The sequence below is a fragment of the Somniosus microcephalus genome, unplaced genomic scaffold (genome assembly GCF_052327205.1).
Source record: "Somniosus microcephalus isolate GS21.2 unplaced genomic scaffold, FLI_Smic_1.0 unresolved_chr1, whole genome shotgun sequence".
Classification (NCBI taxonomy): Eukaryota; Metazoa; Chordata; class Chondrichthyes; order Squaliformes; family Somniosidae; genus Somniosus; species Somniosus microcephalus.
The window spans coordinates 107610080-107624239 of NW_028225179.1; the positions used below are offsets into that span (position 1 = coordinate 107610080).

General features: G+C 50.6%; 1 protein-coding gene across 1 annotated transcript in view; it reads left to right on the top strand.

Moving 5' to 3' along the window:
- LOC147095698 (E3 ubiquitin-protein ligase TRIM69-like) overlaps positions 1-14160 on the top strand; it is a 107654-nt gene that overhangs the window by 80275 nt on the left and 13219 nt on the right. The window contains exons 14-16 of the mRNA XM_085974747.1: positions 2279-2363; positions 4764-4806; positions 9487-9561. Coding sequence (XP_085830873.1) covers positions 2279-2363; positions 4764-4806; positions 9487-9561 — 203 coding nt within the window. The remainder of the gene's footprint in view (positions 1-2278; positions 2364-4763; positions 4807-9486; positions 9562-14160) is intronic.

Below are 14160 nucleotides of genomic sequence, written 5' to 3' on the forward strand. Positions count from 1 at the left end.
AGAGCAGTGTAGCGATTTGGGTAAAATCAAGCAGAGTGGGTCAGGAAGGTACAGAGAGGTACAGTGAGGCTTACATTGTTGCCAAAAAGAGTAGTAAGCCTGAAGATTGGAAGGGTTTTAGGAATCAGCAAAGGACGACCAAGAAATTGATAAAGAAGGAGAAAATAGAATATGAGAGTAAACTAGCAAGAAATATAAAAACAGATTGTAGGAGCTTTTACAAGTATGTAAAAAGGAAAAGGTTAACAAAAGTAAACGTGGGTCCCATAGAGGCAGAGACAGGAGAAATTATAATGGGGAATAAGGAAATGGCAGAGGTGTTAAACAAATATTTTGTATCTGTCTTCACAGTAGAAGACACAAAAAAAATACCGGAAATAGTGGGGAACCAAGTGTCTAATGAGAGTGAGGAACTGAAAGAAATTAATATTAGTAACGAAAAAGTACTGGAGAAATTAATGGGGCTAAAAGTTGACAAATCCCCTGGACCTGATGGCCTACATCCTAGGGTTTAAAAGGAGTTGGCTGCAGAAGGCAAATGGTATGTTGGCCTTCGTAGCGAGAGGGTTTGAGTACAGGAACAAGGATGTCTTGCTGCAGTTGTACAGGGCCTTGGTGAGACCACATCTTGAGTATTGTGTGCAGTTTTGGTCGCCTTATCTGACGAAGGATATTCTTGCCATGGAAGGAGTTCAGCGAAGATTCACCAGACTGATACCTGGGATGGCAGGAATGACGTATGAGGAGAGATTGGGACGATTGGGCTTGTACTCGCTGGAGTTTAGAAGAATGAGAGGGGATCTCATTGAAACTTATAAAATTCTGGCAGGACTGGACAGACTAGATGCAGGGAGGATGTTCCCGATGGTCGGGGAGTCCAGAACCAGGGGTCACAGTCTAAGGATAAGGGGTAGGCCTTTTAGGACAGAAATGAGGAGGAATTTCTTCACCCAGAGAGTGGTGAACCTGTGGAATTCTCTACCACAGAAGGCAGTAGAGGCCAATACATTAAATATATTCAAGAAGGAGTTGGATATATTTCTTAAGGCTAAAGGGATCAAGGGGTATGGGGAGAAAGCAGGGACCAGGTACTGAACTTGGATGATCAGCCATGACCGCATTGAATGGCAGAGCAGGCTCGACGGGCCGAATGGCCTACTCCTGCTCCTATCTTCTATGAGATAGTGGATGCATTGGTTTTGGTCTTCCATAATTCCCTAGATTCTAGAATGGTCCCCATGGATTGGAAGCTGGTAAATGTAACCCTGTGGCGGTACCACTGGGTGTCCCTTACTATGTATATACATAATTCCCTTTAACTTACCTTTGTATGTACATAACTTACCTGTTTGGGCCGTTGCCCCTTTAACTTACCTGTTTGGGCCGTTGCCCCTTTAAGAATGCGCATCACGTGACTCACCAGATGCGAGCCGGCCCAGCGCAGCCTTCCACTCCCGCGACGGTCGCCGGCACAACTCAGCCTCCCGCTCCTGTGGTGGCCGCCGGCACAACTCAGCCTCCGGCTCCTGCGATGGCTGCCGGCCCGGTTCGGCCGCCCGCAATGGCCGCCGGCCTGGTTCGGCTGCCCGCTCTCACGTCTTCGGCCGCAACGGCCAGCCACAGTTACGCGCCGACGCAACGACGCAGGTCACGTGACCGCCCAGGCGCGGGCAAACGCGCTAACGTCACGACGCGGTCACGTGACCACACAAGCGCGGGAAAACGCGGCCGAGCGTGATGACGTCATCACGCTCTCCACAGGACTGCGGAGTCAGTCCTCGTGGCGTCCCCGCTGGGGAAAGACCTACTCTACGGCTCTCCTGCAACCAACTCACTTACCTGCTGTATTTCGTCTGCTTCCTGCATTAAAGAACTTATTTATTGTTCTCCTGAAGTCGAACTCGATTATTTAGTAGGCATTCGTTCAATACCTGCTGAGGTCAACCCGAATTCCTACAACCCCACTATTCAAGAAAGGAAGGAGAGACAAAACAGGGAACTATAGACCAGTTAGCCTGACATCAGTAGTACGGAAAATGCTAGCACCTATCATTAGGGATGTGATAACAGGGCACTTAGAAAATCATAATATGATTAGGCAGAGTCAACATGGTTTTATGAAAGGGAAATTTTATGAAAAGCTGTGTCACTGTATATGCATTATGTGGTGTGTTTGTGTTAATGTGTGTTATACTATGTGTTACCTGTCTGACTGTATTGCAGTGCATGTCTGCCTCTTTCACTCAGTGTCTCACCCTCAGTGTCTCTGTTGTTGCAGGTTTGGAATCAGGTGCAACACCATCCTCCCAGGATTCATTGACACACCAATGGCAGCTAAGGTTCCTCAGAAGGTGCTGGATATGGTAAGAGCAGATCGACGTGTAACGTTACAGTAAAGACACTGTCTCGATTGAACTTCAGGGATTTTTGTAAAACCCTTCCCTCTCCACATTTTCTTGTTTTTCTCCCCTCCTTCCCTATTGGTGCTGACTCACAAAGTACGTGGTTCCACAGACACTCACACAGGAGACGATTCCACAGACACTCACACAGGAGATGGTTCCACAGACACTCACAAAGGACGTGGTTCCACAGACACTCACAAAGGACGTGGTTCCACAGACACTCACAAAGGACGTGGTTCCACAGACACTCTCAAAGGACGTGGTTCCACAGACACTCTCAAAGGACGTGGTTCCACAGACACTCTCAAAGGACGTGGTTCCACAGACACTCACAAAGGACGTGGTTCCACAGACACTCACAAAGGACGTGGTTCCACAGACACTCACAAAGGACGTGGTTCCACAGACACTCTCAAAGGACGTGGTTCCACAGACACTCACAAAGGACGTGGTTCCACAGACACTCACAAAGGACGTGGTTCCACAGACACTCACAAAGGACGTGGTTCCACAGACACTCACAAAGGACGTGGTTCCACAGACACCCACAAAGGACGTGGTTCCACAGACACTCACAAAGGACGTGGTTCCACAGACACTCTCAAAGGACGTGGTTCCACACACTCACAAAGGACGTGGTTCCACAGACACTCTCAAAGGACGTGGTTCCACAGACACTCACAAAGGACGTGGTTCCACAGACACTCTCAAAGGACGTGGTTCCACAGACACTCACAAAGGACGTGGTTCCACAGACACTCACACAGGAGACGATTCCACAGACACTCACAAAGGACGTGGTTCCACAGACACACACAAGACGGTTCCACAGACACTCACACAGGAGACGGTTCCACAGACACTCACACAGGACACGGTTCCACAGACACACACAGGAGACGGTTCCACAGACACTCACACAGGAGACGGTTCCACAGACACTCACACAGGAGATGGTTCCACAGACACTCACACAGGAGACGGTTCCACAGACACTCACACAGGAGACGGTTCCACAGACACTCACAGGAGATGGTTCCACAGACACGCACACAGGAGACGGTGCCACAGACACTCACACAGGAGACGGTTCCACAGACACTCACACAGGAGACGGTTCCACTGACACTCACACAGGAGACGGTTCCACTGACACTCACACAGGAGACGGTTCCACAGACACTCACACAGGAGACGGTTCCACAGACACTCACACAGGAGACGGTTCCACAGACACTCACACAGGAGACGGTTCCACAGACACACACAGGAGACGGTTCCACAGACACTCACACAGGAGACGGTTCCACAGACACTCACACAGGAGACGGTTCCACAGACACTCCCACAGGAGACGGTACCACTGACACTCACACAGGAGACCGTTCCACAGACACTCACACAGGAGAGGTGTATAAAATTATGAGGGGCCTAGATAAAGTAGATAGAAAGGACCTATTTCCCTTAGCAGAGGGGTCAAAAACCAGGGGGCACAGATTTAAAGTAATTGGGGGAAGGTTTAGAGGGGATTTGAGGGGAAATTTCTTCACCCAGAGGGTTGTGGGGGTCTGGAACTCACCGCCTGAAAGGGTGGTAGAGGCAGGAACCCTAACCACATTTAAAAAGTACTTGGACGTGCACTTGGGATGCTCTAACCTGCAGGGCTATGGACCAAGAGCTGGGAAGTGGGATTAGGCTGGATAGCTCTTTGTTGGCCGGCGCGGACACGATGTGCTGAAATGGGCTCCTTCCGTGCTGTAACTTTCTATGATTCTATGTATACACTGTGCATATGGACTTTGATACCACACGGTTTGGCAGGAGTAGGTTGTTGATTGCAGTTTCAGGGACGGAGCAGGTTTGCATTAGAGCAGGACGGTGTGCAGCACAACAGATAATTCCCCTCGTGCTCAGTGCCAACGAGCACGTCTCTGAGCCAGGAGTACATCTGTATATGCCAAGCACCTGATAACGCAACGAGCTCAGTAGTCCCAACGCAAATCCCTGTCACTCTGTTTACTTATTGGATTTGGCAGCCAGCCCCATGATGCTCCCCTGGACTTTGAACACATGAAAGCAGTAAAACGTTCACGCTAAACTAGTGAGCAGGTTTATTATTAGTTCATTTCCTGTGGCATTGCACACAGGAAGTTGACCAAGTGACTGAATTGCCTACGGACGCTCACTGTCATGGCTCACACATGAAGAACACCTCGGGTTGGCTAACAGCGTCCCTCTTTACTGCACCTCAGCACCCTCAGGCATGGGAGGCAATTAGAGGCCAAGGGTATGCTTGACCCATTTGCAGTGCGTTATTTATGGAATATAATTTCTCCCCCACCACCCCCCCCCCCCCAGGTTTTGACGCTGGTGCCCTTGGGACGTCTGGGAGACCCTTCTGGTGAGTAAGACTCTTTACTGGATTCCTTCAGTTAGCAGAGAACGTCATGTGCAGCAGAGCCTGGGAGTGGGGTGGGGTGGGGGGCTCATGTATCTCGTAGATCGAGGGTCTCATCCTCGTGTTCAAATCCCCCCATGGCCCTCGCTCCCTCCCTATCTCTGCAACCTCCTCCAGCCCTACGACTCTCCGAGATCTCGACGCTCCTCCAATTCTGGTCTCTTGCACATCCCCCGATTTTAATCGCTCCGCCATTGGCGGCCATACTTTCAGCTGCCAAGGCCCTGAGCTGTGGAATTTCCTCCCTAAACATCTCTACCTCTACGTCCTTTAAACCTACCTCTTTGACTAAGCTTTTGGTCACCTGTCCCAATATCTTCTTGCGTGGCTTGGCGCCAAATTTTGTTTGAAAATCGCTCCTGTGAAGCGGCCTTGAGACATTTTATTACGTTCCCCTGAGGCCCATCTCTGTCGCCAAATTTAAAGGAAGACAGCGTCTTACACCACCTCAGGACATCCCAAAGCGCTTTACAGCCGCCATTGAAGTACTTTTATTTTGAAGTGTAGTCACCATTGTAACGTAGGGAGATGCAGCAGTCAGTTTGCACACAGCAAGATCCCACAAACAGCAATGCGATAATGACCAGATAATCTCTCTTTCTCGTGATGTTGGTTGAGGAGGTATATATTGGCCCCAGGACACTGGGGGAGAACGCCCCTGCTCTTCTTCGAAATAGCAGCCGCGGGATCTTTTACGTCCATCTGAGAAGGCCGATGGGGCCCTCGGTTTAACGTCACATCCAACGCCTCTCCCTTTCCTCCTCCTGACCCTTGCTGGGTTGAATTACACAGTTACCGCTATCCCTCTGGTACCTTACCCCTGCGGCCCTGGCCCTTTAATCGGGGAGGATATTCCAGCACAGAAACAGGCCGTTTGGCTGCGCGAGTCTGTGCCAGTGTTATTCACCGCCTGAGCCACCCAGTCTAATCCCACTCTCTTGCTCGCTCCCCATTGCCCTATAATGTTCTTCTTTTCCAAGCAACTGTCTCATTGCCTTTTAAAAGAATGGTTTGTGGCAGAGAATTCATATTTTAGCCTGTCTCTACGTAACCTCCCCTTTAATTATCTGTTGGTAATTATCTTGGGGGATTGTTCTCGGAGCAGAGAAGGCTAAGAGGAGATTTGATAGAAGTGTTTAAAATCATGAAGTGTTAGATAGAGTAAATAAAGAGAAACTGTTCCAATGGCTCAAGGTTCAATAACCAGCGGGCACATTTTAAGGTGATTGGCAAAAGAGCCACAGGGAAGACGAGGAAAAACTTTTTTACACGAGTGGTTAGGATTTGGAATGCACTGCCTGATAGGGTAGTGGATTCAGATTCAATGGTAGCCTTCAAAAGGGAATTGGATAAATACTTGAAGGAGAAAAAATTGCAGGGATGTGGAGAAAGAGCGGGGGAGTGGGACTAACTGGATTGGTCTTCGAAAGAGGCAGTGCAGACTCCATGGGCTGAATGGCCTCCTTCTGTGGTGTACTATTCTACGATTCCATCTTAAACTCGTACTATTTGGTTACCTCTCGTCAAACTATTATTTTTTTCTTCAGAAAAGAGAAGACTTAGATTAGAGGTGGCCTGATAGAGGTCTTCAGAATGGTGAATGGGTTGGACAGGGTAGATGTGGAGAGAATGTTTCCGCTTGTGGGAGAATCGAAAATTAGGGGCCATAAACACAAGATAGTCAAATCCAATGGGAAATAAGGAGAAATTTCTTCACTCAGAGAGTGGTTAGAGTGTGGAACTCGCGACCACAGGAAGTGGTTGAGGCGAATAGCATAATGCTTTAAAAAAAGGAAACTGGATGAGTACATGAGAGAAAAGGGAATAGAAAGATATGCTGAAAGGCTGAGATGAGGTAGATGGAACAGGAGGAGACTCGTGTGGAGTATTAACACAGCACAGACTGGTTGGGCCCAATGGCTTGTTTCCGTGCTGTATATTCTACGTAATTCTATGTAACCTTACTATGGTGGCATAGTGGTTAGCATTGTTGCCTCACAGCGCCAGGGACCCGGGTTCGAATCCAGCCTCGGGTGACTGTCTGTGTGGAGTTTGCACATTCTCCCCGTGTTTGCGTGGGTTTTCTCCGGGTGCTCCGGTTTCCTCCCACAGTCCAAAGATGTGCAGGTTAGGTTGATTGGCTATGATAAATTGACCCTTAGTGTTAGGGGGATTAAATACGTGGGGTTACGGGGATAGGGTGGGATATGTGTTGGTGTAGGGGTTACAGGGATCGGGTGGGATATGTGGCAGTGCAGGCTCGATGGGCCGAAACGGCCTCTATCTGCACTGTGGGGTTTCTGTGATTCTGTGAACCCTTCCCCTTTTATAACGTGAAGCCTCTGCCAGATTCTGTCCTCACCTAGTGCTGCTTTTCAGCAAGGGGTAGTGACCCTAGCAGCAATCAAGAGAGGCAACCCTCTGGGATCAGCACAAGCCAGGGACTGACCCTGGGATCTTTTCAGAGAGGTTATGTCAAACTTGTATCGAACCTTGGTTAGACCACACTTGGGGTACTGCGCACAGTTCTGGTCACCATATTATAAAAAGGATATAAAGGCACTGGAGAAGGTGCAAAAAAGATTGACAAGGACGATACCAGAACTGAAAGGTTATACTTATCAGGAGAGGCTGAACAGGCTGGGGCTCTTTTCTCTGGAAAAGAGAAGACTGAGGGGCGATACGATTGAGGTCTTTAAAATTATGAAAGGGTTCAATAGGGTAGACGTAGAGAAAATATTTCCACTTGCAGGCAAGACCAGAACTAGGGGCCAGAAATATAATATAGTCACTAATAAATCCAATAGAGAATTCAGGAGAAACTTCTTTATCCAGAGAGTGGTGAGAATGTGGAACTCGCTACCACAGGGAGTTGTTGAGGCGAGGAGCCATAGATGCATTTGAGGGGAAGCTAGATAAACACATGTGGGAGAAAGGGATAGAAGAATATACTAATGGGGTTAGATGAAGTAAGGTGGGAGGAGGTTCGTGTACAGCATAAACACTGAGATTCTCATCCTTGTTTTCAAATCCCTCCATGGCCTCGCCCCGTCCCATCTCTGTAACCTCCTCCAGCCCTACAACCCTCTGAGCTATCTGCACTCCTCCAATTCTGCCCTCTTGAGCATCTCCGATTTTAATCGCTCCGCCATTGGTGGCTGTGCCTTCAGCTGCCTCGGCCCTAAGCTCTGGAATTCCCTCCCTGAAACCTCTCCACCTCTCTCTCCTCCTTTAAGACGCTCCTTAAAATCCACCTCTTTGAACAAGCTTTTATCATCTGCCCTAATGTCTCCTTATGTGGCTCGGTGTCAAATTTTGCTTTATAACAGTCCTGTGAAGCGCCTTAGGATGTATTACTACATTAAAGGCGCTATATAAATACAAGTTGTTGTTGAGACGATAAACCGAGGCACTGTCTGCCCCCTCAGGTGGATATAAAAGATCCTATGGCACTACTGGAAGAAGACATGGAGAGTTCTCCCCGGTGTCCTGGCCAACATTTATCCCTCAAACAACATCACTAAAATCAGATTATCTGGTCATTATCACATTGCTGTTTGTGGGACCTTGCTGTGCACAAATTGGCTCTCCCATTTCCTACATTACAACAGTGACTACACTTCAAAAATACTTCATTGGCTGTAAAGCGCTTTGGGAGAGAGATAAAATGAGCCAGGGTTCCCACTCCCGGTCGCTATCCAGTGACCCCCGCCCCCCCCCCCCCCCCGCCCGAAAGTGCGCACCCCTATGTTCGGAGAAAGCAGCATTGGGGATGAATGCGATGCCCTGTATGGTCGAATAGCCCGCTGCCAGTCACCGTCCCGGAGTCACATGTGACGTATGGCCTTTAGGGCGTGTTACTGGAGGGTGACTGGCAACTGGGGGCATCTGTACCCGGGCAACTGGGTCAGCACTTTCAGGAGGGGAGGGGGATCCAGGAAAAGAGATTCGAGAACAACGCAGCTTAGGCCGTACCCAGACTTTTCAATCAGATTCTAACTGGATGGTTAATGGCCCCTGCCAGGATCAGTACCAAGCTGTTAATGGAGAGTGAGCGACGGGGTTAAGACTGCAGACTGTGTCTGTGGAGAGACTGGAGAAACTGGCATGGTTCTCCTTTAGAGCAGAGGAGGTTAAGGGGAGATTTGATAGAGGTGTTCAAAATTATGAAGGGGTTTGATAGAGTAAAGAAGGAGAAACTGTTTCCACCGATGGGAGGGTCGGTAACCAGAGGACACAGATTTAAGACCATTGACAAAAGAACCAGAGGGGAGACGAGTTTTTTTTTACACAGCGAGATGTTATGATCTGGAATGCACTGCCTGAAAGGGCGATGGAAGCAGATTTAATAATAACATTCTAAAAGGGAATTGGATAAATACTTGGAGGGAAAAATTTGCAGGGCTGCGGGGAAAGAGGGGGGAGTGGGACTAATTGGAGAGCTCTTTCAAACAGCTGGCACAGGCTCAATGGGTCGAATGGCCTCCTTCTGTGCAGTATGATGCTATGACACATGATTTGTGTCTCTATGCTGCTCCTGTAAGTGTATGTGGTACCGTAGGTAATTGCTGAGCAGGCAGCTTGTCCTGTCTGTGGTCTCTGACTGTCTGTATCTCTCCGCAGAGGTGGCTGATGTCTGTGCCTTCTTGGCCTCCGACGACAGCAGCTACATCACAGGAGCCAGTCTGGAGGTAACAGGTAAGAGACGCTCCTGACCCTGCCAGTCCTGGGGGTGATGGGTAAGAGACGCTCCTGACCCTGCCAGTCCTGGGGGTAACAGGTAAGAGACGCTCCTGACCCTGCCAGTCCTGGGGGTGATGGGTAAGAGACGCTCCTGACCCTGCCAGTCCTGGGGGTGATGGGTAAGAGACGCTCCTGACCCTGCCAGTCCTGGGGGTAACAGGTAAGAGACGCTCCTGACCCTGCCAGTCCTGGGGGTGATGGGTAAGAGATGCTCCTGACCCTGCCAGTCCTGGGGGTGATGGGTAAGAGACGCTCCTGACCCTGCCAGTCCTGGGGGTGATGGGTAAGAGACGCTCCTGACCCTGCCGATCCAAGGGTAATAAATAAGAGACACTCCTTGAAAGGATATTTACTAGTCCTAGCCCCTTTGGGACTATCCCAGATCAGGCGTATTTCTCAGATGTTCACTTTCAACTAAAGTTTGAGGTAGCCGAATCCTAAAGACGCTTAACTGGGTCTGGGCTATCTCTCCCTAAAGGAAAGGAGCAACCCGAGAATGTAACTGTCCTCCAGATATCACTTTTAATAAGTTTAGCCAGACTGTAACGTCCCGGATATTATGAGGGTCCGGAGAACTCCCCTCAGAAATGTAACTCTCCACCAAAGAGTGTACAGAGATTGAGTTTGCGAGTTATTGATACAGAAGACTTATGTGAGACAATTCTAAAAATATATAGAGATTTTATTAAAAGAACCGACATGCAATTTACAGTTAGTGAATCAGTCAATCGCAACATTAGCAGTTCTAAAAAGAGAAAAAATACGATCTTATTTTTAACAGAGAATCTTACTTTTAAATCTAAACTTCGCTACAGTATTACAGTTCTTAAAGTTTTCTATACAGGATATCCATCAATATCAAAATACCTTTCTTTGATCCCCGAGGTACAAAGAGTGGAACACCACAGAGCCGCCTCTGTAGTCAAGAATCGCTTTGCCCGATTAAAGCAACTCTGCTATCTCATTTGAGACTTCAATATTTATAACCCTTTTTCAGTTGTATTTCCTTTAAGGTTTCTGCTGATGCAAGTTAATTACAGGAAACTTTGGTTTATCCGGAGGTTAACTGTCCGGAATGCTCGATCCACAAGCAAAAATCAGGAGCCGTTTCGTTAGGTTTTTTTTCTTTTCGTTGCTTTTTTTTCACCAGTCAGGCTCTGCAAGGTCTCGCTGAAGCTGTTGCTAAGCTACAGAGACGCTTGCAAGGTACGGCCGACTGTTTAGAAGCAAGCAACAGGGTTTGTTGGCAGATACGGAGCTCAAAATCTCCGTATGTTTCAACATTAGCGCTGGTTTGTCCAGCAGTTTTGATGGGACGGCAACAGCTCGGTCCCGTCGGTGCCGGATAGCACAATGTTTCCTGTATCACTATTCAACTTTCTGCTGACCTCGGCAATTCTTTACTGCCACATCAGCTTGTAATATTCCAGAATCTGCCGCATCTCCAGGTGTTCTGGGTTCACCATATAAAAAGGTGTGAAAGGGAGGTGTCCTTTATTTTATGTGTCATCCTTACGAGGGCAGAGCAGGGCTTCAGGATCCCAGTGAGTGAACTGAACCCAGCAAGAGTCAGCACCTTCAGGGGAGGAGGGAGGGGAACCAGTGAGTGAACTGAACCCAGCCAGAATCAGTACCTTCAGGGGAGGAGAGGGAGGGGAACCAGTGAGTTTGGAACTGAACCCAGACAGAGTCAGCACCTTCAGTGGAGGAGGGAGGGGAACCAGTGAGTGAACTGAACCCAGCCAGAATCAGTACCTTCAGGGGAGGAGAGGGAGGGGAACCAGTGAGTGAACTGAACCCAGCCAGAGTCAGCACCTTCAGGGGAGGAGAGGGAGGGGAACCAGTGAGTGTAGAACTGAACCCAGCCAGAGTCAGCACCTTCAGGGGAGGAGAGGGAGGGGAACCAGTGAGTGTAGAACTGAACCCAGCCAGAGTCAGCACCTTCAGGGGAGGAGAGGGAGGGGAACCAGTGAGTGCAGAACTGAACCCAGCCAGAGTCAGCACCTTCAGGGGAGGAGAGGGAGGGGAACCAGTGAGTGCAGAACTGAACCCAGCCAGAGTCAGCACCTTCAGGGGAGGAGAGAGAAGGGAACCAGTGAGTGTAGAACTGAACCCAGCCAGAGTCAGCACCTTCAGGGGAGGAGAGGGAGGGGAACCAGTGAGTGTAGAACTGAACCCAGCCAGAGTCAGTACCTTCAGGGGGGGAGAGAGAGGGGAACCAGTGAGTGTAGAACTGAACCCAGCCAGAGTCAGCACCTTCAGGGGAGGAGAGAGAAGGGAACCAGTGAGTGTAGAACTGAACCCAGCCAGAGTCAGCACCTTCAGGGGAGGAGAGGGAGGGGAACCAGTGAGTGTAGAACTGAACCCAGCCAGAATCAGCACCTTCAGGGGAGGAGAGGGAGGGGAACCAGTGAGTGTAGAACTGAACCCAGCCAGAGTCAGCACCTTCAGGGGAGGAGAGGGAGGGGAACCAGTGAGTGTAGAACTGAACCCAGCCAGAGTCAGCACCTTCAGGGGAGGAGAGAGAAGGGAACCAGTGAGTGTAGAACTGAACCCAGCCAGAGTCAGCACCTTCAGGGGAGGAGAGAGAAGGGAACCAGTGAGTGTAGAACTGAACCCAGCCAGAGTCAGCACCTTCAGGGGAGGAGAGGGAGGGGAACCAGTGAGTGCAGAAATGAACCCAGCCAGAGTCAGCACCTTCAGGGGAGGAGAGGGAGGGGAACCAGTGAGTGAACTGAACCCAGCCAGAGTCAGCACCTTCAGGGGAGGAGAGGGAGGGGAACCAGTGAGTGTAGAACTCAACCCAGCCAGAGTCAGCACCTTCAGGGGAGGAGAGAGAGGGGAACCAGCGAGTGTATAACTGAACCCAGCCAGAGTCAGCACCTTCAGGGGAGGAGAGGGAGGGAAACCAGTGAGTGTAGAACTGAACCCAGCCAGAGTCAGCACCTTCAGGGGAGGAGAGGGAGGGGAACCAGTGAGTGCAGAACTGAACCCAGCCAGAGTCAGCACCTTCAGGGGAGGAGAGAGAAGGGAACCAGTGAGTGTAGAACTGAACCCAGCCAGAGTCAGCACCTTCAGGGGAGGAGAGGGAGGGGAACCAGTGAGTGAACTGAACCCAGCCAGAGTCAGCACCTTCAGGGGAGGAGAGGGAGGGGAACCAGTGAGTGAACTGAACCCAGCCAGAGTCAGCACCTTCAGGGGAGGAGAGGGAGGGGAACCAGTGAGTGAACTGAACCCAGCCAGAGTCAGCACCTTCAGGGGAGGAGAGGGAGGGGAACCAGTGAGTGAACTGAACCCAGCCAGAGTCAGCACCTTCAGGGGAGGAGAGGGAGGGGAACCAGTGAGTGTAGAACTGAACCCAGCCAGAGTCAGCATCTTCAGGGGAGGAGAGGGAGGGGAACCAGTGAGGGTAGAACTGAACCCAGCCAGAGTCAGCATCTTCAGGGGAGGAGAGGGAGGGGAACCAGTGAGTGTAGAACTGAACCCAGCCAGAGTCAGCACCTTCAGGGGAGGAGCGAGGGGAACCAGTGAGTGTAGAACTGAACCCAGCCAGAGTCAGCACCTTCAGGGGAGGAGAGGGAGGGGAACCAGTGAGTGTAGAACTGAACCCAGCCAGAGTCAGCACCTTCAGGGGAGGAGAGGGAGGGGAACCAGTGAGTGTAGAACTGAACCCAGCCAGAGTCAGCACCTTCAGGGGAGGAGAGGGAGGGAAACCAGTGAGTGTAGAACTGAACCCAGCCAGAGTCAGCACCTTCAGGGGAGGAGAGGGAGGGGAACCAGTGAGTGCAGAACTGAACCCAGCCAGAGTCAGCACCTTCAGGGGAGGAGAGAGAGGGGAACCAGTGAGTGAACTGAACCCAGCCAGAGTCAGCACCTTCAGGGGAGGAGAGGGAGGGGAACCAGTGAGTGAACTGAACCCAGCCAGAGTCAGCACCTTCAGGGGAGGAGGGAGGGGAACCAGTGAGTGTAGAACTGAACCCAGCCAGAGTCAGCACCTTCAGGGGAGGAGAGGGAGGGGAACCAGTGAGTGTAGAACTGAACCCAGCCAGAGTCAGCACCTTCAGGGGAGGAGAGAGAAGGGAACCAGTGAGTGTATAACTGAACCCAGCCAGAGTCAGCACCTTCAGGGGAGGAGAGGGAGGGGAACCAGTGAGTGTAGAACTGAACCCAGCCAGAGTCAGCATCTTCAGGGGAGGAGAGGGAGGGGAACCAGTGAGTGTAGAACTGAACCCAGCCAGAGTCAGCACCTTCAGGGGAGGAGAGGGAGGGGAACCAGTGAGTGTAGAACTGAACCCAGCCAGAGTCAGCACCTTCAGGGGAGGAGAGAGAAGGAAACCAGTGAGTGAACTGAACCCAGCCAGAGTCAGCACCTTCAGGGGAGGAGAGGGAGGGGAACCAGTGAGTGTAGAACTGAACCCAGCCAGAGTCAGCACCTTCAGGGGAGGAGCGAGGGGAACCAGTGAGTGTAGAACTGAACCCAGCCAGAGTCAGCACCTTCAGGGGAGGAGAGGGAGGGGAACCAGTGAGTGTAGAACTGAACCCAGCCAGAGTCAG